The 27237-nt window shown below is 41.0% G+C and overlaps 1 protein-coding gene across 10 annotated transcripts in view; it reads left to right on the forward strand.

Moving 5' to 3' along the window:
• DTNA (dystrobrevin alpha) overlaps positions 1 to 27237 on the forward strand; it is a 567561-nt gene that overhangs the window by 512665 nt on the left and 27659 nt on the right. For 8 of the 10 annotated variants that reach the window (XM_030214003.1, XM_030214069.1, XM_030214046.1 and 5 more), the window contains 3 exons: positions 1733 to 1753; positions 15570 to 15729; positions 24479 to 24568. In XM_030214003.1, the coding sequence (XP_030069863.1) occupies positions 1733 to 1753; positions 15570 to 15729; positions 24479 to 24568 (271 nt within the window). The remainder of the gene's footprint in view (positions 1 to 1732; positions 1754 to 15569; positions 15730 to 24478; positions 24569 to 27237) is intronic. The other 2 variants (XM_030214021.1, XM_030214078.1) reach the window with 1 other exon arrangement.

A 27237-nucleotide genomic window follows, 5' to 3' on the forward strand; every position in this document is an offset into this window, starting at 1 on the left:
TAGATTTATCTCCCAAAGTAGTTCAAGGGGAGTTATATTCAGATACAGTAGGTATTAGCCTATCTCCAGAGGTTGTACCTGAGGCAATGGAGAGTTAAGTGATTGCTAAGGTCACAAGGAGCAGCAGTGGGATTTGAACCAGGCTTCCCTCGTTGTGAGCTCAGTGAACCACTAGGCTATTCTTCCATCCCACAGTCAGGTGATTTGTTCCCTAAACCCAGGCCCTCCTGGAGTAATCTTGTGACTCCTGTGCTCCCTTCCAGGATCAGTGGAAACCTTTCCTCCTTCTGTCAGAGGCCTCCTCTTGCCCCTGACTCTTTATACTACTTTGATATTAGTTTTCGCCCAGTGATGTAGCCATACCTTCAATTTTTGGGGGAGCCTGAGCTGGGGGGATCCCCAAGCCCCAACAATTGAAGATGTTATCCCCTAGCAGCTAGAAACTCCCCAACACTGGCAGTCAGGAGCACTTTCCATGGGTCACCATAAAAACCAAGGAGCCCATGGAAAGTGTCGCCAACTGCCAGTTTTGGGGAATTTCCAGTTGCCTGAGGGGGTCTTCTTTTACTGACAGGACTTGGGGATCCCCACCAGCCATACCAGTGGTGCTGCAATCCCATGGCTACACCACTGGTTTAGCCATTCACAGTCTTAACACTTGTATGGTACAATGACACATTGCCAGCCAAAGAGGGATAGCAACCTTTGGGCTTGTTATTTGTACCAGTCAGTTTTCTCCTCCAATTAGAAGTCTTTTTCTTCCATCACCTCACTGGTAATGAGAAACTTCTCAGTTTCTGGAAAGAATTCAGTGGCATGAAATGGTCATATATAGAATGATTAGTAGAACCACTAGAGGGCTCCACTCTCCAAACTTTAAGGGTCTCTGCATATGAAATGGGCTTTGTGGCAAATAACCGCATTAATGCTGTTATCATGCACTAAGCATTGAAAAATAGGGACTTGCATGTTATTCTGTGCCTTGAATTTAGATACCATCTTTATTAATCTCAAAAGACAGAACTTCATCTCAAATGAACAGAAAGCAGGCAGTTTCCATACTGCCCTGCAGAGATTTTATGGGAAAGGGGATGAGATTTGATATACCACCTTTTTGTACTTGCAGTCAAAGCGGTATATATATTGTATTCAGTTACTATTTTGTACCTGGGACAATGGAGGGTTAGGTGACTTGCTCAGGGTCACAAGGAGCTGCAGTAGGAATTGAACCCGCTCCCCTGGTTCTCAGGCTACTGCACTAACCATTAGGCTACTCTTCCACTCCTGAGTTTATGATTAGCTTTAACCCATGTACCTTCCACCGGTCTTCCAAAGAAAAGTACATGTAAAGGAAAACTACCCTCACATATCTATAGCTACTGTTTGTGTGGATACTTTTTTTGAGCAAAAATACATGCGTTCTTTTGAGAATTCAGTATGCATATATGCAAACCCTGCTCACAAGAACGCCTTACCCTTCCACTAGGAAAAGTAGGTGTGTAATGAGCCCACGCATGTACATGTACCCATACACAGGGGTGGGTGTAGGTGTGGGTAAATTTCAAAAAGATCATTTCCATTTGTAAAGCAATGTTTTATCTGCCAAAATGGCTTTGAAAATTGCCCTCAGAATCTTTTGAGAGATGGTGAAAAAGAAAGCAAAATATGAATTGTGCCTGATTCTCTACGGGCAAGTCTGAATAATGGTTTTGCCAATCCAACTTTTCTGCAGGAAGAAGAGCTGAAACAAGCAGTGAGTCCTTCCCACGTTGTAGGCCTGTTTAACCCTTGAATTGAGAAGCAGTGCTCCAGAGATTGTGAATGCTAATATGCTTGCAGTGTTTGCTTTACATTGAACTGGAAAGAATAATCTTTTTTTTTTTTTAAGTTTCATATTGTGATCTTCACAGGCTTCCAGTTAGCCAGGTGTTAAGAAGTTGTTGTATGACTGGTAAAGCAATATTTTAAACCAGCGGTACCAGCTAAGTTACTGAAAACAGGAAATTGCCTATCTAAACATGCCCTGTTTCCTCTTTCGGTCCTCTTCATTCTGTCTCCTTTTTTGTGTGTCACAATATAGTGCCTGTACTTCTCCTTCTGTTTTTACAATCTAATAAAGTCTGTGCACCTTCTATAATGTCATGCCTCTGATTTCCAAAAGTGTTTCTGGGGCTGCTCTTGCTCTGTTGGGGCTTTTCATGTATCTTTGTGGTATCTGCACGAGTCTCTGAGGGGAGGCAGTGCAGTGAGACCCTAATCTACTTATTTTCATTATGGAAAAGGGACAGTTAAGTAGCATCTCTTAAAAATTTCAGAATGAGTTAATTCTCCAGTCTCCTGAGATTGATTGGTGTGTAAGGGAACATTTAAAGGAGTATTACTGTCTGTCCAGAAATGAAATACATTCAGAAATCAAAATGGGATTTTATTAATTATGTTTGTACTGCCATCTGAATTATACAGTATGCCCTTCTGAGGAAAGTATTATTTTTTTTTCTGAATTTTAGGACTAATTCCTTGCCCCATCCCGCCACTGTTTTCAAGTAGAGAGTCCAGGTTCCTCTAGGATCAGTATGAGTCGTGTTTGTCTAGTGCCTCACAGAAGGCTGACAGGAAGTAGAATGTCTCTAAGGAGGAGGAAGTAGAGAATCGCTGCATAATTTAAACCTATTGATCACAAAAAGTCCAAAAATCACTCAGACACAGTGGTAAGTCTACAAGCAGGAGACCAGAGCAACAAACCAATATATTGAGGAAAAAGAGTCATACGGAAACAGAAGAGGTGCTACGGATCCATAGAAGATCACAGTCCAAAGAACAGAAACAGATCCCAGATGAAGGTCATACAGCAGATAGTTTATTAAAATAAACTACCCGACATGGCCACATTTTGCCTGAAGAGGACTTATACTACTAGACTTTCTTTCCCCTATTAGCCAGACAGTTGTAAACAGCAGAACTGCAGATTCTCCTCAGTGGCAGCATTTCCACTACACAGCACACTGTAAACTGTGCTATGTAGTGGAAATGCTGCCACTCTGAGGAGGGAGGATCTGCAGTTCTGCTCTTTAGAATTGTCTGGCTAATAGGGGAAAGTCTGGTATAAGTCCCCATTAGCATTACCCCTGATGCAGCCTTCAGGCGAAACTTGACCACTTTGGTTTATTTATTTTAATAAACTCTCTGCTGTATGACCTTCCTCTGGGATCTGTTTCTGTTCTTTGGAAAAAGAGTTGTTACAGAAGGGCTTGAATCATATGAAAATAAATCTTAACCTGATTTCAGACATGCAAAAGTTATAACTGATAGAAGTGCATGGAGGATATACTGAGACAGAACACCGCCTATATTCCAAATCCCGTATCGGTCAAGGGGCAGCTAATCATTACCTGTCCTCTGTTTTCATATACTTATAACAGGGTGCCCATTTTAATAGGGCAAGTAAGTGCCTGCTTAGTTATAAGAACACCTAAGCATGTATGTGTCAATGCCAACGCAAATGGCAGAAATTGCAATTTACCTGCTTGAGAAAAAGTGTAAACCTGCACACCTAGATTATTTACATTTGTGAATAAATTAGAATAGTTTGTAATCCATATGCATACCTGTGATCTCTGCCATGCTCTGCCCATACTCTTCCCATATACACAGCTACTAGCAAAGTAAGTGTCATCATGTTATCGTGCACTTTTACAACAGAATTTTATAACAGGCGATTTATGTGACAATGACTCAATAAAATTACCCCCTATGGGGGTAATTCTATAAGAGAGAGTGTACTTTAAGTGGTAAAATACACACACATTTTGGGGTATTTTAATCATGTACGGCTGTAGCAATGGACATGCATGAATGACCCCTGACAGAATACCGACTAGTTGCAAAGTTTGAGTCATGACATACCTCCTTCTATAACTGTTGTCTATATATAGGTGCTCAGATGGTGCATATGGGAAAATAGGTGCCTGCTTTCATTTCTAGAATACTAGTGTATATATGCGTGCAAGTGCTTAGGGGTAAGCACTTGACACCAGCCATAGAGTTGGCATAAGGATGTGCACCTACATTTGAAAAAATTCATGCTTAACATAGTATTCTATAAGTTAAACATGTAACATTGCATCCTGCCTACGCTCCACCCATGTATACACCCACCTGCAAACTAGAGGCCAACCGAAACTCCTTTTTCAGTTATGGCCAAAATCAAATCTGCGACCGAAACACATCACCCAATTTCAGCTGAAGCCAAAACTGAAAATGAGCACAACAGCCTCTCATCTGAGCTTTGCCCCATCCCCCCTCCTGAATCTCCCCCCTCCCCCGGGCCTACCTTAGAAGCCATGGTGGCCTAGTGCTGCAGTCAGGGCAAGAGAAATCCCCAATCACTTCTGCCCATGCTGGCTTCACTCTCAAAATGGCTACCATGACTTCTAGCGAAGAGTTGAAGTAGTTATATGATGGCTGAAAACGGAGACAGGTGATGTTGATCAATGTTTTCTCTCTGAGCTGGCCCCTGCTGTACTTCTGTGAGTTATAATGTTTGCATTTCTGAATCAGGAAAGCTTTCTTTTTCACAAAACAAACTGTTTTGTGATGAATGGTTTTAGTGACTCTTTTTCTTAATATATGTGTTTGTTACACTAGACTCTAGATTGTAGATTAAACCAGTTGCTATCAACATTTCCAAATAGCACAAAAAAACAATAGTGAGAGCCAGTCGGATGCTTTGTTTCTTGGGGAGAGGTATAGGCAGCAGAAAAATGGAGTTCATCAGTGGGACTGCTTCAGTGATACATCGCCAATTTCTTATCAAGGGGCTGTTGTTTCCTAATGATCGTAGGTCACAGTGAAGCAATAGTAGGTGCCCTGAAGAACAGACAGGGGACCTCGCTTCTTTTTTTTTTTTTTTTTTGTTACATTTGTACCCCGCGCTTTCCCACTCATGGCAGGCTCAATGCGGCTTACATGGGGCAATGGAGGGTTAAGTGACTTGCCCAGAGTCACAAGGAGCTGCCTGTGCCTGAAGTGGGACACTTCATTGTCATTATCATGAGGCACAGAAAGGAATACCCCAGCCCAAGGACCCTTCTGGAAGTGCAGTACTGTCCGGAGCCACCGAGTAAGAACTGGCACAGTGTCATCGCTGATGATCTGAAGAGAGACGGTGGCCAGTGGATCCAAGGGTTCCTTTTACCTGCCTTTGCTGGAAGACATCAGGTCACCTCTCTGCAAAGGGTCCTCTAACAATCAATGGGCACTGGTGACAGGAGGACTACTGGTTCCTCTCCATCAGTGACCAGAACCACCTAGGCCACAAGCACCACCTGAGAATGTTGCGTTTCATCTGCTATAGTCCAGTGTACCTCGTGCTTTGAGACCCACTGCTCAAGCTACTGGGCTTCCTAACTGTTACTGAATATGACCTGTGCTATGTTGTGTATCTCAGACTTTTGGAAAGTGTTTTAATGTGAACTAAAGTGAACTCAAAATAGACCTGCTCTGAAACATTTCTTAATAACATTGATTTACTAGATATAGTTTATTAAAGCTTGATATACCACCATTACAAAATTAATTGATCATAGCGGTTAACAATAAAGTGTTAAACATTAAATCAGGAACTCTATTATGTCCTTGTAGGGCAAACTGTGGGCTCCTTTTACAAAGCCACATTCAATTCCTATCGGCTTTGTCGCATTTAGTGTGCGGTAAATAAGGAGTCTCGTATTAAAAGCAGGTTTTCTGAGTAGTATGCAGTAAAGCTTAATATCCTGCAGAGGGAGCAGTGCAACACTTTTTAAAAAAAAATTTTTTTTTCAGTTCAGGCTTGTTACTCTGTTATCTGGTAAAATTGTGACTGGATATTGGTATGTGCCTTGCTTTTTAACACCATAGATTTTACAGTGTCAGTTGGATTAGGTGGAATAATCATGCAGAACTAAGTGACTCCTTTTTGTCGAGGAAAAGAAAGGACTTGGGTTTTAATTGTGGCCTTGAGAGCTCTGTGGACTGATGTTCCTTTCTAGCAGTCCTGTGTAGCACTGTGGGGGTTATGTTCTTGGGCTCTCTAGTTATGTGACAGGTTTTAAAGCATCAGACGGAGGGGAACATCCGCTTTGGCGGGTCACTTTATTTGAATATTCTGCTTTTTAGTAACCGATAAGCCCATGTAATCTTTCCAATCAAAATAAACTTATTTTCCATTCAGACACTGCTGCCAGCATTGTCCGCTGATTTCAGCAGATACATTTGAAATTGGAGAGCTGGATTTCTCTCTCACTGCATGATCATCGACGCGTCAGCTCCCAATCTTCAATCATAGCTCAGAAACTCTTCAGGCAGGGACCTGATCGCCATGCGCACACTGACAGCCCTTAATAAGCAACAGACACTCTTGAACATCTTGGTACATCTTGCATTTTCGTTGCGTTCTGGTTTTGTGTGTTGATTTGTGTTTTCCTAACTAAGGTGCTGACAGCATGATGGTTTGAGTGCTTTGCATTCAACATGTCTAACCGCAAAAGCCGAACCCATATCAGGAATTTAAATTGAAATCACTGCATGGTAGCTTTAAGTGGTACTCTCCGAGTGCATGAATCTGTCTGCTGGACTGAACTTCTAAATGAGTTTGTTACTTGATATTGGCAAGAAGCATTCTTGCTGTTGCAGTACTGAGCATAAACCTGCACTTAATTTTTTTACATTATTTTGTGGTGACATCTTATCCCAATAACAAATAGGATATGTTTATACTTTCGGTTGCTTGTTTTGTGCATGTTTGTCGTAGGGGTGACTTCTGGTCACCAAAACAATTTTTAAAGTAAGCTATCCCAGAATAAGTTTTGTTTTTTAATCTTGAAGGCATTCATTTATTCTAAGTACAGAAAAGGAACAGTCCTAAAAGCATGAACACGTATGATAGATCAAGCTCTTTTTTTAACATTGTACAGTGAATTTTGAAAGCCTTTACGTTATGTATGAAAATGAGCTTGTGTAACTTGCACACCCTATATGAGGGTAAGGTTATGTATGTATAGCCTGTATGCAAGTAAGTTTGTGTGCTTTTGGGATGGAGTTTGCATTGGATTCATACTTTTAAAAATGCCAAAGTGTGCAGGTTTTTACCCTGGAAAATTGTGCACACCATATAACAGGTGTAAAAGTGTGCATAGTTTTCCCCGAAGTGATTTTCAAACTGAACACACATGGGTACTTTTGCTTTGAAAATCTGGCAAAATTCACATGGTGAAAGTAGTTGGCATGAGCAGCAATTTAAAAGAATAACCTCCTATATCTGCAAATTGCTTTAGACAGTAAATTTTCAGCTGTTCTCTCAACCAAAGGAGTGAAAGAAGTGAATTGGGAAGGGTCTTTTTTTTTTTTTTTTTTTTTTTTGCAAAAGCTGCAGCATCAGATATTTTATGTCTAAAGAAGAGAGCTGGAAAAGCTGAAGAAATAATCATTCCTAAAGCTGATCAGATACTCAAGAAGGTCTGAAGCCATTCATGTTAAGGGGGCAAGAAGAAGACATTGAAGAACTTTAGACTGGAGGAAACAGCCAATAATTTGGGAATGGACAATGTTGAGTCTGCTCTTCCAGAAGAATCTACAGTGAGTATCCATGAACTTCTGCAGTATTAGTTCAAGGTGCAACTGCCAAGTAAGAATCTGTTGAAAAAGACATAACCTGTTTTTTTTTCCACTCTCAGCATGGCTTTACAAAAGGCAATGCCTGTTGAGCTAAGTCGGTCACCATCTTTGAGCATATAGCCAGGTGTGGTCTCTTTAAGCTCTGACAAGGCTTTCACCTTGGAGCGTCATTGGAAGGCTCTTATAGAGCAACACAGACTGATTGTGAGTGTGACGTTTCTCTTCAGGATCAATCAGAGATTACAGCAAGCTAAACAAACTGTAGCCTTCTTGCTCAAAGTGCATGTTCTGTGATATTTGTAACAGCTGTCATGTTTCAAAGACAGGCTGCTTCAATTTTGGTGTCGTTTATTCTCTTCTTTGCCTGTGTTTCAGATTTTCAACAGTACTAATGAGGATGATCACTGATGGTGAGGGTAAATGAGAGATGTCTCCTTCTAAGCAAGCAAGATCAAAATTCGGGATTTGACAGACGACTGTATTTACAAAATTCAGAGACCACATAAAATAATCTGCTAGAAGCGTCCCTGTGCTGGGAGGAGATAAATAATATTATCCCAGTGGTGCAGCCACCACCAGTCAGAAGTCTGAGAGTGAAAAGCTCCTCATATGCTCTTTCCGGTTGTTACTTTATGAACTGCACAGGACAGAGACTTCCATATTTCCTCTTTGTAACCCTCTGAAATTCCCCTCCTCCTTTCTCTTTGTCTCAGTGGAACCCCCACCCCAAATGAATGCTGCTTCAAATTTTAGATTTAATTATTCACCTTTTTCAAATCTTGAGTTTGAGGTGAGTTACAGCAGGTTCGCAAATTTTCCCCGTCCAAGTAAACTTACCATCTAAATTGTACCTGAGGCAAGGGAGGGTTAAATCCAAGATCAGAAGGAGCATCAATGGAAGAAGCAGGATTTGAACCCTGGCTTTCCTAGTTCTTAGCCTCCTGCTCAAACCACCATGCTACTCCTCCACTCTACAGTTTGTTTTCTTTTGCTAAGAAGTGACTATTTTGTAGAACCTGTAGAGAAAGAAAAGATCCTCAAGATGTAATCAGAAGCCAAGAAAATATGGGAGAAAAATATAGAAAGTGCCCTAATTGGGTAGTGGGTGCTACCGGTCAACTTTAGAGAACTTCCTTCATATTGCAGCTTACAAAGCCCAAAAGGAGGCCTCTTTTGCCACTATGCACGTGTTGTGATGAGCACTAGCAATGCATTGAGAGATTGAGATCATATCTAGCATACCATAGCTTGTGAGCAAGGATCACCCTTGTGGAGTTGTTTCCTGCTGCCCCTTTTTACCGGATAATTTGAAACCAGTGATAGAAGCCTATTAGGGGATTAAAAGGCCATGTGTTGAGCCTCCCCCAGGCAGTTGAGGTTTCCATTTGTTTAATAGTGATTAAATGGACTGACAGAACCCTCTCCTGTTGACCATTTTTAGTAAAATCATTGAGTGAGCAGTATATGTAGAGCTTTCCCATTTGGAGACACTACCTCCAAGAAAGAGCTGGAAAGTAGATGAGCTGGTTGATGAAAAATGCAAAGGCAAACCTTTTAACTAAAGTCTCATAGATTAGCTGATGTAATAATGTACAGGCTGAAGCAAATTTTAAAGCAGTCAATACAAAATCACGCATTTTTGCCTGGAAAAAATCAGTAATAAATGGTAGTGTCATAGTTGAAAAAATAAATGTTTAAAGAGACATTGTCTGTATTCAAAACATCACTTTCGTATTTAGCAAAAAAAGTCAAACAACAGTTTGGTTATGCAGTTATAGGACTTTTTCCCATTCTCTATCTCTAATTTAAAAGCAATCTTTAGTCAATAAGGCTCTATGAGGCCCTTTTACTAAACTGTGCACCAAACAGGAACTACTACTGCTAATAATTTCCATAACACTACTAGATGTGCCTGGGATCTTGCCAGGTATTTGTGACCTGGATTGGCCACCGTTGGAAACAGGATGCTGGGCTTGATGGACCTTTGGTCTTTCCCAGTATGGCAATACTTATGTATGCAGTGTTGTATGCGTTATATGTAGGTACTTTTTCTTTCCCTAGAGGACTCACAATTTAAGTTTTTGTACCTCGGGCAATGGAAGGTTAACCCAAGGTCACAAGGAGTTGCAGTGGGAATTGAACCCAGGTTGCCAGGATCAAAGCCTGCTGTACTAACCATTAGGCCACTCTGCAGCAGCCCAGCTATACTTCCCACCCCCCAGCGTGCGCCATTTCTGGCGCTACAAAAATATTTTGTATTTTTGTAGCACCAGTGTTACCCAGCAGTAATTGGACCCCCTATATCTGTTCATTCAAATTTCTTCAAACACTTGACATACACAGTGTTTTTCTGCTTTTTGAAGTTTGCAGTCTTGTCAAGACCCATGAGAGACATTATTCCTGAGAGCTATTCATGAAGTGTGTAACATAATCCAATAGAAAGTGTACCACCTTCTGTTTTTTAAATGTTATTTCTTAACCTTTGTTTATCTAGAAATGGTGAAATAAAAAAAAAAGGCTGTGATTAGGGAAAAGCAGCGTTTATTTAAGCCGTAAAAGCAGCCTGAATAAGATGGGATTTTGCAGGTCAATGTTCAAAAGCACTTATGCGGTGCAGATAAACGGTACAGGCTGGAGATATCCAGTGATATTCAGCAACTTTATCCCAATAGTGTTGCTGTATATCTGACTGACAGTACCAGGGTAGTCCATGGTCAGAGCATGGATGTCCTGGAAATTCTGTGGAGAGTTACATTAAAAGGTTGTCCTAAGTTATCCAAATTACAGACTGAATATTGCCGTTATCAGAATAATGCCACTATTCAGATGTTGAGTAATACCAGCACTGAATATCTGGATTTTTTACCCGCTGAGGCTGGTGTTTTAAATAACGCTGTCTGTGGAGGCTGAATATTGACCTGCTTAGTACGATTTGAATATGCCGGCAGGTATTCAGAGCGATTTAGACAGCCACTGAGCAGTTAAATTGCTTGGTTGGGGCTGGCCGCTAATTTTTAGCAGCATTTAACCGGCTAAGTGCCGCTGAAATTCACAGTGCCTACCTCAAATGTTGGGGGCACAGTCAACACTTGGCCGCTTAAGGGCTGATATTCAGGCCTTGCGCGACCAGGTTTAGCATATAAATGGGACCGCATAAATGTCTGTCCTATCTTTATGCGCTAACCTATGTCCACTTAAGTGTGAATATTGACAGGCTGTGTGTTAGCCAGCTCAAAAATATCTGGATATTCAAAGCCAAAACCCAGACAGGGCCTGGCTTTGAATATCCAGGAATAACTCCGTCGGCGGTGAGGAAAATGCTTACCACCACTGACTGAATATCAGGCCCATGGTACTGTAAGTAAGGGAGGATAACATGCCTATTTAGGAGGGCTGTTCCACCCTTTAGCAAGTGAGGTAGAAAGCATAGATTTAGGAGTTGGAAATGGAGAAGGATAAATATAAAAGTCACCATAATGCACTTGGAACGTTCTAGCTGGAATAGCATAGAATAAATAATGATGACAAAAACATCTTACATGATGAATGAAGTTTGGGAAGAGTAATGTATGAGAAAATGAGAGAGGAAAGGTGAGGAGGCATTGCAGAGTGAATGCACTTATAGGAGACTAAGAATCGCCTGGTACCAATCTAACCAGACATGAGAACATTGGGGAAAAAATGAAGCCCCAGTAGTTTGAAGGAGAGGTTGAACTGCTCATTCAACTAACTTACTGCTGAATTCTGGAGCACTAGTGCTTACAATTGGTCCCAGAGAACCAAAACATCCATTAAGTTCCCTCACTATTTCTAGAGTACGTACCAATATGTTAGCATCCAAACTCCACTTCCTAAACAGCCACAGACAATTCAAACTAAACAAATCCATTAGGTTCTAGAAAACGTGATGGAATGGGGAAGGAGAAGCCCTCTTTATTTGCCAAGCAGCTTCTAGTAAATGTTGGCAGTAAAAGACCACATTTTCCTATCCAATATACCCAATTGCAACTCTTCCACCTTGGCTAGAAAAGCATGTTAAATTTCCATAGTCAACCCAATACTAGGGCCCCACCTCCCATATCTTTTACTTGAACTTTTTTTCTTTTCTTTTTTTTTCATTAAAAACTTCAAATATTATTCCAAGGACAATTCACTTAGAAGGAAATACAGAAATTAGCAAAAAAAAAAAGTCAATACCAGCCATTACATAAAAGGAAAAACTTAAATTCTAATATAGTCCACAGCAATACAGGATGGTAAATAAGAAGAAAATAAAAGGAAATTTATATCTAAATAATATGGAGATTATAATATTATGCAATACAACGGACTAGCAGCATAGTTCACTCCAGAAAAAAAAAGACCTAAATTATTGCAATTCAGCAGTGACTTCTCTAATTGGAGAAGGGCTGTCTGATAAGGTTTGGCTGTTTGCGAATGATACCAAATCCTGCAACAGGGTGGACACCCTAGAGGACGTGAATGACATAAGGAAGGACCTAGCGAAGCTGGAGGAATGGACCGATATTTGGCAACTAAGGTTTAATCCCCAAAACTGCAGGGTCATGCACTTGGGTCGCAAGAATCCGAGGGAACGGTACAGTATAGGGGGTGAAGTGCTTCAGTGTACGAAGGAAGAGAAGGACTTGGTGGTGATTGTGTCTGATGACCTTAAGGCTTCCAAACAGGTAGAAAAAGCGACGGTCAACGCCAGAAAGATGCTTGGGTGCATAACGAAAGGCATGACCAGCAGGAAAAAGGAGGTGATAGTGCCATTGTATAAGTCGGAGGTGAGGCCCCATTTGGAGTACAGCATGCAGTTCTGGAGACCGCACCTACGGAAAGATATAAACAGGATGGAGTCGGTCCAGAGGGCGGCTACGAAATCAGTAAGTGGTCGTGAACGCAAAAATTATAGGGACAGGCTTATGAACCTTAACATGTATACGCTGGGAGAGAGGAGACATGATAGAGACATTTAAATATCTCAAGGGCATTTATGTACAGGAAGAGGACCTTTTTCAACTGAAGGAGAGCTCTGGAATGAGGGGGCATATGACAAAGTTAAGAGGGAATAGGTTTAGGAGTAATCTAAGACAGTACTATTTCACAGAAAGGGTGGTGGAGGCGTGGAATGACCTCCCGGTGGAGGTTGTGGAGTCAAAGACTGTTCCAGAATTTTAAAAGGCATGGATAAACGTGTGATCGCTTAGGAAAAGGAAGAGTTAAGGGTTACAGAGGATGGGCAGACTGGATGGGTCATATGGCCTTTATCTGCCATCATGTTTCTATGTTTCTAACTAGAGTCCATTCTCTTGTTATTTACTTGAACTTTAAACCTTTTTTTACCATTGTTTTGCATATCAGTCCCAAGCATGCCCAGAATCTATTAAAAGTATTGACCTCTGTCACCTCTATCATCTCCCTCTGTAACTCTTAACAAGACGAACACTAAATCCAGGACTTACGTTGCCTTCTTTGTCTTAATGCTAAAGTTTCGAGCAATCCACAGAGCTGCCAAAATCAGCAAAAATATTATCCAAAACATCTGACCACCGAAGCTCATGGAACTTTGGGTTTTAACCATGATCATTCCCCTGCTGTTGTCCAGATGCCTTCTGAGAAGCCTAAGAGTCATATCACAAGGTTATAACTAGCACTCTTTGTAGGTCACTCCTATGCCTTCTTGATAACCTGTCACAGTTAAACCACAGCTGTTAGGAAAATAATGACTGTCACTTGCATACAACCCCTTAGACACCTTTCTAGCCTGAGATGTTACTAATTCATGCTTCTATTATCTCTTTATTTTTTTTCCAAGAATGAATTCTTTGTCTTTATCCCTAACTGTTTGAAATATGTTATCATTTTATACTCCACCACCAATTCTGGGAGGGCATTCCAAGAATCTGTTATATTTTCCATGAAAAAATATTTTGTGATGTTTCTTACTCTAGCTTTACAACTTCTCTTTTTTTGTTCAAGATTTTCCCAAAAGTTTGCAAGATGTAAATATCAAGAAAAGTAGGAGGTAAACCACAATTTAACAAACATAGGAACAAAAAGGAAACTGAAGTATACATCGCCATCATTCATGAGGTCATGAACTTACATAATAGAAAAAAAAGAAGAAAGACATAAACCCATTCTAGTAGTTACAGTTTTCTTCTAGGCCATCCAACCTCCCACTCAAATCAGGAAATGCACAATCAACATTTTTATCACAAAAATATGATGCCAACTGGCTAGGATCAAAGAAAGTTAACCTACTCCCAGCATGGTTAACTAGACACTTGCAGGGGACTTTTTTTTTTGGGGGGGGGGGGGGGGGGAAACCTTCCCTACATGTACTACACGGTTTTTGAACTAGAGAAAATACTTTCTTCTAAGCTGTGTGGATATGGCTACATTTGGAAATAAGTAAATTCTCTGGCTACAAAAAGCCAGCAGCAACTTCTGAATACCAATGTTTTGTCCAGTTTGCATCAATAGAATCACTATTAGAGTATATTTAGTGGGGTATATCCTTCCGTGATGTCTCTAGAAAGGCCAAAATATTCAAACTGCCCACTGACATAATGGTGTCCATCCCACTTTCCTAAGCTTCCTCTTCACATTACCCCAAAGGTAGGTACAGTCTCAAAACACCAATGCTTTCATTAGTTATTTTCAAAACTATCTTTTAAATGCGTCTTCCATAATTCCTGAGGGTAACAAATCTGGTCTTGGGAAAATTAAGAAGTCTGTAGCTCTTATTCCTAAGGTGGTTTCATGTACTTCCACTTTATATGGATAACCAAGCTCTCTGTAATATGAGAACACCCACCCACCCACATACACACAGAGCTTGTAAGGAGGCCATTTGAGTTCTGAATATCCTCACTTGCTGTTTCCAGAGGCTCAGTCTTTCATTGTGTTTCTCTAGCTTGGTTACAGTCCTGTTTGAAAAATCTGACATCTGAAAAACGGATTCAGCAAAAATATTTTCCATTCCTACCATCAACTCTCAGATGTTCTTAAAGGACAACTTGTTGCGGCTCAGCACACCTTTCCTGCTCTTGGCCAAAGATCTTAATACCACTACCATTGGGGGCGCTGGAAAGAATTGAAGGTGATCTAGTGATCCACTCAAAGCACTTCAAACTGCTGCTACGGTACCTCACTCTACCGAGGATTACCTTCAAATTCTGAGCAGGCTGTTCAATTTATTGTCGGGGCTGATTTGCTCTGAGCACCACTTCTTTGACCTCATTTAACCATGACTTCCCAAGCAAGGTACCAACCAACAGTATCACTGGGAAAAAAGGAGACAGCCTGTCACCACAGTTGAGTGTGTTCTGCTCTTCCAAAGACAACAACTGTCCCTATACAGTGGTACCTGAATGTAACCCCACCACCAGTATTTGGGTGGCCATGGTTTCCTCTCCACTGACAAAGGTTTATTTCCTGTGCATTATCTGTACCTTGTAGACAATCCCCAGTCTCACTTTAGATTGGGGGAAATAGCAAATGATTTGGGAATGAATAATGTTGATTCTACTTTTCCAGAAAACCCTAAGATATATGTATTAAGATCTTGGGTTTGTTTGTTTTTTTTGTTTTGGTATTTTATTTTTGCTGTAGAGCCTCAACCATGTTGCTTGCATTTCTCTGAGTTATCTCTAGCCCTTTTAGATCCCTAGGAGGTTTGACTTCCAGAAGTGTACTTGATATGAATTTTTGATGACAGTTTTTTGGTGAGACAAGGCTTCCTCAGACTTTGTAAATACTAATAAAGTGAATGATGTGTTGTATGATTTCAAACTCAACTGTTTTTCTTTTTCTGGCGTAGAGAGTCAGAGTTGAAAATAAAGTCACTAGCACTGCTTTGTTATAGGAAAGCATATACTGTGCTTAATCATTTTTCGCTTGTTTTGCAGACTCAAGGAACGGGCTCCCCTCGCTCTTCTCCCAGCCATACTATTAGTCGACCTATTCCTATGCCCATCAGGTCTGCATCTGCCTGCTCCACCCCTACTCACACACCTCAGGACTCTCTGACAGGGGTTGGAGGAGATGTGCAGGAAGCGTTTGCACAGGGTAAGCCTTTCATACTCTCTACATGCTCATTTACACCTTTCGGAACCAGCACCGCTTTTGAAACTTTGTGGAATTGTGTATTCTCAGTGACAGATTATTGGGCTAAGATTACATTTACTTTATTATTACTTTTATTTCTGTTTATATAATGTCCTATTAACTATTTTTAGAAGAACCGAATTTTCAAGTTATACACATCCAGTTTTGACCCAAAAATGAATAGTGGCTGGTATTGAGTTATAGATTATTGTAACTGATTAAGGGAAAATAACTTGGAAAATAATGGGGTTCCACAGGGGTCTGTGATGGGATCGCTACTTTTTAACATATTTATAAACGATCTAGATATGAAAATAACTAGTAAGGTAATTAAATTTGCTGATGACACAAACATATTCAAAGTTGTTAAATCACAAGAGGATTGTGAAAAATTGCAAGAGGACTTTAACAAGACTGGGAAACTGGGCATCCAAATGGCAGATGATGTTTAATGTGAGCAAGTGCAAAGTGATGCATGTGGGAAAGAGGAACTTGAACTATAGCTACGTGGTGCAAGATTCCACATTAGAAGTCACCGACCAGGAAAGGGATCTAGGTGTCATCATTGACGATACGATGAAACCTTCTGCTCAGTGTGCGGCGGTGGCTAAGAAAGCAAATAGAATGTTAGATATTTATTTATTTATTTATTTGCATTTGTATCCCACATTTTCTCACCTATTTGCGGGCTCAGTGTGGCTTACAATACATTGTAAATGATGGAAGTACAATTGGTTGCAGTACAATTATGGGTTATATTGTGAAGAGTTATATAAGACAGAGTAAATTCAGGATATTATTAGGGAATAGAACAGTGGAATATAACAGTGGTGAGTTGAGAGGGGGACAAAACAGTATCGAGGGAACAGGGAGGTCTGACAATTTTATCTGTGGGTAGGGTTTAAGACTGGTGAGAGCGCGGGAGAAGAGATTTCAGAGAGTGTATTGGTGCGTGTCTATGAGATTGTATGGGCTTCATTTTTATATTAGGAAAGGAATAGAAAAAAAAAATAAGGATGTTATAATGCCTTTGTACCGCTCCATGGTGCAACCACACCTTGAATACTGCGTGCAATTCTGGTCACCACATCTCAAAAAAGATATAGTGGAATTAGAAACGGTACAGAGAAGGGCAACGAAAATGATAAAGGGGATGGGATGTCTTCCCTATCAGAAAAGTCTGAAGTAGCTAGGGCTGTTCAGCTTGGAGAAAAGACGGCTGAAGGGAGATATGATAGAATAAAATAATTAGTGGAGTGGAACAGTTAGACGTGAATCGCTTGTTTACTCTTTCCAAAAATACTAGGAGTAGGTGACATGGAATGAAGCTACAGAGTAGTAAATTTAAAACACATTGTAGAAAATATTTCTTCACTCAGCGTGTAATTAAACTCTTGAATCCATTGCCAGAGAATGTAGAAAAAGTAGTTAGCGGGATTTAAAAAAAGGTTTGGATATCTTTCTGAAAGAAAAGTCCATAAGCCATTATTAAGATGGAGTTGGGAAAATCCGCTGCTTATTTCTGCGATAAGCAGCATAACATGTATTGTACTGTTTTGGGATCTTGCCAGGTACTTGAGACCTGGATTGGCCACTGTTGGAAACAGGATACAGGGCTTGATAGACCTTCAGTCTGTCCAGTATGGCAACGCTTATATTCTTATGTTTTGTCACTGCTCAGGTGTGACACTGTAATTGTTTTTCAATTGCCAGAGCCAGTGATTAGATTGTTCAGCTTGTACGATTTCTATTGTGGTGTCAGACAGACAGTAGGGGCCAGATTCAGTAAATGACACCTAAAGTTAGGAACTGTTAAGATCTGCGCTGAGTGCCTTCTCTATAAAGGTCATTTAACGCTATGCAATCTTAATAGAATACACTTAGTGCTGATTCCTGCAAGGACTTGCGTCTGCTAAAACCTGGTGCAAGTCCTCGTATCCATCTGATGGCAGTTGACGCATAAATCCAAGTATTCTTTAACACTGAGCCTAATTTCTGGGAATACCCATGCCCCTTCTTTGGCCACGACCCTTTTGAGTTGTGTACTCTGAAAGTTAGATGCGCATGTTGCAGAATAGAGCATAGGGCAGGTGCACATGTAACTCCTAATTGCCAATTAAGTGCCAACCAACTCCAATTAACTGCAATAATTGATTGTTAGCACCTAATTGACTGGTTAGTTGTGTACATCTAGGATCCATGCCCAGTCAATTAGGTGCTAACAATCAATTATTGCAGTTAATTGGAGTTGGTTGGCACTTAATTGGCAATTAGGAGTTACACGTGCACCTGCCCTATGCTCTATTCTACAACATGCGCATCTAACTTTCAGAGTACACAACTCAAAATGGTCATGGCCAAAGAAGTGGCATGGGCATTCCCAGAAATTAGGCTCATGCAGTAAAGTAACCATAACAAATTTGGGCATGGATCCCAGATGTACACAACTAATCAAATTTGTTATGGTTACTTTACTGCATGATATCTTGAGGTGCAGTGTTGGGCCAGAGGGAGGAAGACTGCACCGCCTTGTGTTTGCTGATAAAGACAGGATATCTTCAAGAATGGTCTAGAATTTAGCAGCCAAGGGTTAATGCTAAAAACACAGGCTCATGCATTTGGACAGTGACAACCCAAAAGAGCAGTACAGTCTAGGGGGTGAAGTACTTATATGCATAAAAGAAGAATGGGACCTGGGGTGATCATACCTGATGATCTTAAGGTGGCCAAACAGGTAGAAAGGCTGATGGCAAAAGCCAGAAGAATGCTGTGGTGCATAGGGAGAGGAATGACCAGCAGGAAAAAGAAGATAGTACTATCTCTGTATAAGTCTCTGGTGAGACCTTATTTGGAAAACTGTGTACAGTTCCGGAGGCTGCATCTTCAAAAAGATATAAACTGGTCTAGAGGGCGGTTGCTAAAATATTCAATTGTCTTGGCCATAAAGCATATGGAGACAGACCTAAAGATCTCATGTAAGCAATGGAGGAATGGCAGAATAGGGGAGAGGTGGTAGAGATATTTAAATGTATCTGTGATATAAATAAGCAGAGGAGTAGCTTAATGGTTAGAGCAGCAGATTGCAAATCAGAAGGTTCAGGTTCAAATTCCAGAGAGGCTCCTTGTGGTTTTGGACAAGTGAACCCTCCATGCCTTGAGAAAAGGAAATGGCAAACCACTCCTGCACCATGCCAAGAAAACCATGTGGGGGTCCCTTACTATGTGGTTTCTAGGAGTCAGCTCTGACTTAAAGGCACTTCTGGATCTGAATATAAATAACAGGGGGAGAGGGAGCTGAAATGTAGCTCTTGAATGAGTGGTTATAAAATGAAGGTGAAAAGGGTTAGACTCAGGAGTAATCTAAGGAAATATTTCTTTACAGAAAGGGTGATAGTTTATTACTACTACTGCTACTACTTATCATTTCTATAGTACTACTAGAGGTACCCAGCGCTTTACACTTGAACATGAAGAGGCAGTTCCTGATCGACAAACAGGACAAATAAGGGATAAGGGAATTACTAAGGTGGGAGTGATAAAACAGACATGGGTACTGAATAAGTGAATAGGAGTTAGGAGTTAAAAGCAGCCTCGAAAAGGTGGGCTTTTACCATAGATTTGAAGACGGTCAAAGATGGAGCTTGATGTGCTGGCTCAGGAAGTCTATTCCAGGCATATGGTGAAGCAAGACAAAAAGGAACAGAGTCTAGAGTTTGCAGTGGAAGAGAAGGGTACAAATAAGAGAGATTTACCTAATGAATGGAGTTCCCGGGGAGGAAAGTAGGGAGAGATAACAGTGGAGAGGTACTGAATGCACTTGTAGGTCAGTAAGAGGAGTTTGAACTGTATGCGGAAACAGTGAGCCAATGAAGTGACTTGAGAGGGCTAATATGAGCATACAGGCACTGACGAAATATAAGTCGTGCAGCTGATTTTTGAACAGATTGAAAGGGAGAGAGATGGCTTAGCGGGAGACCTGTGAGAAGCAAGTGCAGTAGTCTAAGTGAGAGGTGATAAGGGTTTTGGTGGTGTGCTCAGAAAGGAAGGGATGAATTTTCATGATATTATAGAGAAGGAAACGACAGGTTTTAGCAGTTTGTTGGATATGTGCAGAGAAAGAGAGAGAGGCGTCAAAGATGACACCAAGGTTACAAGCTAATGAGACGGGGAGGATGAGAGTGTTATCCTCAGAGATAGAGAATGGGAGAAGAGGAGAGGTTGGATTTGGGGGAAAGATAAGAAGCTCAGTCTTGGTCATGTTTAGTTTCAGATGGAAGTTTGACATCCAGGCAGCAATGTCAAACAGGCAGGCCAATACTTGGGCCTGGATCAGCATAAAGGTGATACTAAATACCATGGGATGAGATCAGAGCACCAAGGGAAGAAGTATAAATGGAGAAAAGAAGAGGTCCCAAGACAGAGCCCTGAGGTACACCAACTGATAGTGCGTGGAAGTAGAGGAGGATCCACCAAAGTATATACTAAAAGTGCGATGGGAGAGAGAAGAAGAAAACCAAGAAAGAACAGAGCCCTGAAATGTGTTTCAAGGAGTAGGTGGTGATCAACAGTGTCTAAAGCAGGAGATAGATCGAGAAGAATGAGGATAGAATAGAGACCTTTGAATCTGGCCAGAAACAGGTCTTTGGAGACTTTAGCAAGGTTTGTTTCAGTTGAATGAAGAGGGTGAAGGCCACATTGAAGTGAATCAAGAATAGGTTGAGATGAAAGAAAGTCAAGACAATGGTGGTGAACAGTACGTTCAAGTATCTTGGATAAGAAAGGGATATGGGGCTATAGTTGGAAGGACAGGTAGGGTCCAATGAAGGTTTTTTGAGGAGTGGTGTGTCTACGGCATGTTTGAAGGCACCAGGAACAGTTGCAGTGGAAAGGATATGACGGATAGAAGGGATGACAGTAGGAGAGATAGTGCTGAGTAGATGGATGGGAATAGGATCTGAGGACCAGGTCGTCAGTTTGGAGAAGGAAAGAAAAGTGCAGGTTCCTCTTCAGTGATTTCAGAAAAGGAGGCAGGGATGTATCTGAATTCAAGAAAGTATGGCATAAGCACAGAGGGAAAGGGAGTTTTGTAGTTGGTAAGGTAGGCAGACTGGATATGCAATATGATCTTAATCTGCTGTCACTTTCTTTGCTTCTGCCTTTGGTGTGCAAGTTTTGATTTTACTTTATTCGCTCATCTGATGGCAGTATAATCAGTTAAGAAGGATGTTTTCTGAAGGTTGTACTCAATGTAGAAATAACATAAAGGAGGAAAAATACAGTGAGTTAGTAGTAAGACTGGCCAGTAAACTCAGATTTCATTATGGCTCTGTTTTTGGCAGAGTAATTTTCCCTTTAGCCTTGCTCTTTTGCAGGATGCTTATAAGTAACTAAGTAGCACAGGCACGAGTCATGTGTCAGTATGGTGAACTGAATTTGATAATAGTTGTCTGATGAGAAAGAGGGTAGTGATAAATCCAGTTCTGTCTAACAGTTTTATAAGTAATAGTGTGGAAAAGTTAGCAGAAAAGGTTTGCCATTTTGTAGATGACACTAAAACAGATCTAGCAAGTCTCCCTCTTCCAGCTGCTCAGCTCCGCTGAGTCTGGGTGGGAGATTGAAGAGCTGAGACCAACATGCTGCATAGTTGTGGGGGAGGGCAGGCAAGCCAATTTGTGCCACTCTTCTGTAACTCCGCCTTCACCTTGCAAACTATTGGCTGGCAAATGATTTTGTGACCAGTGGGCTTCAAAGCAAAGAGGAAACAGCAGCCAAGCTGCTGAAATACTTTCTGCTGGAGGTCCTCCCTCTTATAGTGCCAGTGGAAGATGAAGATACACATTTATTTATTTATTTATTTATTTAGATTTTGCTCACACCTTTTTCAGTAGTAGCTCAAGGTGAGTTACATTCAGATACACTGGATGTTTCTCTGTCCCAGGAGGGCTCACAATCTAAGTCTGTACCTGAGGCAATGGGGGGTTAAGTGACTTGCCCAAGGAGCAGCAGCAGCAGGAGGGTTTGAACTGGCCACCTCTGGATTGCATGACCGGTGCTCAAACCACTAGGCCACTCCTCCACTCCACTCTAGTTTTCTGTATCTTACATTTGTGGTCCTAGTATTTTTGGAAAGAGTAAACAAGCAATTCACCTCCACCCATCTCTCTCCTCCTACTCCATCTTTCATGACTACCTCTGATGTTTCCATCTCCCTGTCTCTCTCCCCCACAATACTCCCCATCTCTACTTCTGAATAATAGTAGCAATAATACTTATCACTATTATAGTGTTACTGGGTGAGTTCAGTGCTGTGGAGAATTTATTTATTTAAAAAAACCTGAATGTCCTAGAATGCTATGATAAGTATTTAAGTACAGCATATCCCGGCCCTGAAGAGCTTACAGTCTAAGTGGATATCTGAGACATTGTGCCAAGCTGGGTCACACCAACTTCCAGCAAACCCAACATCCAGTTTGGTCTCTTGCAAGTACCCATCAGAAGAGTCTGTTTCATGTTGCATGCTTCTGGTTACGGGAGGTGAAGTAGGATCTGTCTCCAGAATCTTACCCAGATATTTTGTAAATTTTCTGGCAGCAAATTCTGTAGTTTGTCTATGCACTAATTGACTGAAGAAACACTCTCTAGAATTTTTTTTTTTTTTTAATCTGCCACAAGCTAATTTTCTAGAGCATTCCTAGTTTTAGTAGCATTATAAAGATAAATAGCCATTCCCTATCAATATGTTCCACATTACTCATGATTTTATAAGCATCCATCAGATCTTTTCTCTAAGCTAAAGAGCCAGAACCTGTCAAGTTTTTTCATCATCCTTTTGTTTTCTCTTCAAAGTCTTTGTCTCTTATGCCCCTTTCCTACCCTTTGGTTTATTTTGCTCCCATTCTTCTGCCTTCCACTATTTGTCTGTCTTCCTTTCACTTCACCTCTCTTCTCTGTCTCTTCTTTCTTTCTTTCTTTCTTTCTTTCTTTCTTTCTTTCTTTCTTTCTTTCTTTCTTTCTTTCTTTCTTTCTTTCTTTCTTTCTTTCCATATCCTCTTTTCCACTTCCCCTCATTCTGTTTTCTCTCTCTCTCTCTTCCTCTTTTTCTCTTGCCCTCAACTCCTTCCCTCCACTCTTCTCCCTGGTCTTCCAGTGTCTCCTCTCTCCCTCCCCTTCCTCAATCTTCTCTTCCCATCTCTCTTTTACTCCTTTTTTTTTTTTGTATTTAAATGTTTTTTTATTCAGGTTTCCAATAACAGTACATAGTACTCAACAAATTCAACAGTAACACAACTTCTCTTAAAAACAGCCCTTAAAGCTACAATTGTACAATCTTTTGTGTTCATTGTCTACATATGATTTCCCATTCCCTCAGTACCCCCCCTCCCTCCCCTACTTCCCCCCACCCAATTATTTCTTTTTATGGCGTTTCCCCTGTTAATCCTTCTTCAATCCTTATATGCAGTATGTTGTCGACCGCTGTCCATTCTTTCGCATTTGGATTATATCGTCCATTTTTCCTATCCGTCAATTTTTCAAGTTCTGCCAGAGTCTTAAGTTTCATTGACCAGTCCTGTACTGAAGGTCCTATTGTTTGCTTCCAATGCGCCGCAATTACAGTTTTGGCTGCTGCTAAGCACATTCTTTTAAGTCTGTGATACCATTTCTGTCCTCTTTTGTTTCCCCAGCCCAATAAACACCATTTCGGGTCCTTAGGAAATAAAGTTTACAACATTGATGTTAACTTCCTAGATACTTCTTCCCAAAAGGGCGTGAGAGACATACAAGGCCACCAGATGTGGAAGTAACTACCTTGCTCTGACCTACATCTCCAACACTTATCAGAGGCTGTAGGAAACATTTTTTTTCACCTTGTCAGGCGTATAATACCACCCGCTTAGCACCTTGTAGGCATTTTCTTTGATTAAGACACACACTGACGCCTTTTTCACTTCCAAACAGATCTTTTCCCATTCTTTCATACTCATTTCACAGTGTAAATCCTTTTCCCATGCCCTCATGAATGCTAGTTTACTTTTACTCATTTTTATCCTCATCTTCCTTTATCTTTCCTGCAAGCCACCTGGAGGCCACCTGGAGGTTAAAGAGCTCTGTTTTTTGTGTCCTCAAATCAGTGTCTCCTTGGTCCTGGTGTGCTTATCTCAGCCTCCTTGTGGACTGCACCGATTACTCTAGAAAGAGCTGCAGTAGGAAGAGAGATAGACAGAGAGCAGTAATCCCAGCCTGGATTATACTTGGCTTGTCACTTCTAAAAATGTTGAGCTAGGCCCAAGCCACACAAAACTTACCCAGCACTGTGTTACAGATTACATAATCCATTTGAGTTTCAAGAATGTATTTCTCATCCTTTATCCTCAAAATGAAAACCCTTTTTTTTTTTTTACAGAAGGATTATGAATGGGGGTTAGTTTATCTTCTGTATATAAAACACTTTCTATAATAACTTCAAAGTTTGTAAGTTTGGGATTTCAATTACTACAGTATGTACTGTACTAATACAATTTCCTGGAATATCTTCAGTGCAGTTGTGTACAATATACTAGACCTCTAAAACCTTTCCACGATGTTTCTAATAAAGCTCAAATGCTCAGACAGTGGGTTTTATTAAGTTGAAGTGACTCACAATATTGGCTTAAGTGTAAATAATAGTTATACTGATGAAATATCACAGTGTGTCTGTGTTTTTCCCCTCTAGGCACAAGGAGAAATTTAAGGAATGATCTACTGGTAGCGGCAGACTCCATCACCAATACAATGTCTTCTCTAGTGAAGGAGCTGAACTCAGGTAAGAGACCACACCAGAGGCTGGACATGGGATTGGTCTGGCCAAGTGGATTACCGTACACCAACTGAAATTTTCACTCTTCCCTTCTAGCAGCACCATATTAAAGTGAGCGCAGAAAATGTTTTAAAATGCCTCCCCCGTTGCATGGGTTTCGCTATTACAGGGACTTTAGCCTTAGAGGACAGAAACTCTGCCTTTTTTCTGTGATTTTTTGTAACCTTATTTGCCTAATCTTAGTCTGCAGTTCTGCCCCCTTTCCAGGCAATCATACTGGGCAACACTCTCACCCTGCCTATCTCTATGGAAAGACAAGGCACACACTCTGTGCTACTGGTCAGCTGACAGGACTGCAACTGTAGCTACAGCTGTTTTCCCCCTGGGCCTAGGACCTCAGCATGCCACCTCCATGCATCACTGAGCTTTTAGTAAATACCACATCCATAGTAAATGCTGGTTATATATAATATCTAGTATATATCAAACTGAAAGGATATGCAGTGCTTTTGAAAATGCAAATATATAACTATATTACACTGAATAATTTGGGGGTCATTTACAATTGCCCCCAGATTCCATATATGACGCCTAAAGTTGCGTGCACAAATGTGGCAGTGCTGATCTAATTGGCCACAGCTTAATTGGTTAACAAGCCAATCGGCACCGATAATTGGCCACAAATTGGCACTAATTAGAATGTACGCACACAGCTTTCTAAGTGTATTCTGTAAAGTGGTGTGCATAAATTCTAATGCACAGATCTCAAAAAGGGGCTTGGGCATTCCTAAAAATTACACACACTATTATAGACTATGCCCAATCTGTGCCTAAGTTAGGTGCGAGAAAATTGTAAACCTACTCAAAACTCTACCTCAGGACAACACAGACATAAAAAACTCCATTAATGGTCTAGACCCAACCCCTGGTGAATACCCTGTGGACCGAATATGGTCAAATTTCGCTCTCCTCAGCGCCGACACAGTTACCCAGGCGATTAAAAGGTACTCCAACAGTCACTGTCAATTGGACACCTGCCCCAGCTACCTAATATAATCTGCCCCTCACCGCTTCATAACAGATCTCGCATTCCACTTAAACTTCATGCCAAAAGATACCAAGAAAAAAACAAACGACATCACCAACTACCTTCCAGTAGCACCTGTCCCATTAGTAGTCAAACTAATGGAAGGACTGGTGACCAAACAACTTAATGACTACATAAACAAATTCACCATACTACATGAGTCACAATCAGGATTTCGATCCCAACACAGCACCGAAACAGTACTACTTACTCTCCTAACTAAATTCAAACAGGAGATAGCAATAGGCAAAAGTATTCTCCTCCTCCAATTTGACATGTCCAGTGCGTTCGACATGGTGAACCATAACATACTGCTAAGACTCCTAGATTACTTCAGAATTGGTGGTAACACTCTCAATTGGATCAAGGGTTTTCTAACCACCAGAACATATCAAGTGAAATCAAGCACAAACATATCGTCACCCTGGAAACCAGATTGCGGAGTACCGCAAGGATCACCACTATCACTGATCCTTTTCAACCTCATGATGGCCCCACTAGCCAAGGCCTTATCCACCCAAGGCCTTAACCCATTTATCTGTGCCGATGATGTAACATTATACATCCCCTACAAGCATGATCTGGCAGAAATCACCAATGAAATCAAGCTCAGCTTAAACATCATGAACTCATGGGCAAATGCATTCCAACTAAAACTCAACACAGAAAAAACACACTGTCTCATCATCTCATCCCAATACAACACATACAAACCCACAACCTTTAACACCCCAGGATACACCCTCCCTATCTCAGACAGCCTGAAAATTCTCAGAGTAACAATCGACCGATACCTCTCACTAGAGACCCAAGCGAAATCCACCATAAAGAAAATGTTTTTCTCAATGTGGAAACTCAAACGCGTGAAACCATTCTTCCCGAGAGAAATATTTTGCAACCTGATACAGTCAATGGTACTAAGCCATGCAGATTACTGCAATGGAATTTATGCGTGATGCAAAGAACAAATCATAAAGAAACTTCAGACCACCCAAAACACAGCAGCTAGGCTTATATTTGGAAAAACACGTTTTGACAGCACCAAACCACTCCGAGAAAAACTGCACTGGCTTCCAATTAAAGAACATATCGCTTTCAAAATCTGCACTACAGTTCATAAAATTATTTACGGTGAGGCACCGGGATACATGATAGACCTCATCGACCTGCCAACCAGAAACACTATAAAATCAGCACGATCATACCTAAACCTCCACTACCCAAGCAGCAAAGGACTCAAATACAAATCCACTTATGCATCCAGCTTTTCCTACTTAAGTGCACAACTATGGAACGCACTACCAAAAGCAGTAAAAACTACGCTCGACCACCTAAATTTCCGGAAAGCACTAAAAACAGATCTGTTCGGAAAAGCATACTCCACCGACCCAACATAAAAACCTGGATACCTGCAACATAATGAAACCAAAGACCATAATGGACATATCCTAACTCTTCCTCTCCCTCTCTAAGTTCCCCCCAATTGTATTTACCATACATGTACCTCATTCTATCACAAGATCACCTTGTAATTGTTCATAACTGTATCTGTTCATACCGGAATTGGCTAACGCCGTTTACGGTACTA

Source organism: Microcaecilia unicolor, chromosome 1, assembly GCF_901765095.1.
Source record: "Microcaecilia unicolor chromosome 1, aMicUni1.1, whole genome shotgun sequence".
Classification (NCBI taxonomy): domain Eukaryota; kingdom Metazoa; phylum Chordata; class Amphibia; order Gymnophiona; family Siphonopidae; genus Microcaecilia; species Microcaecilia unicolor.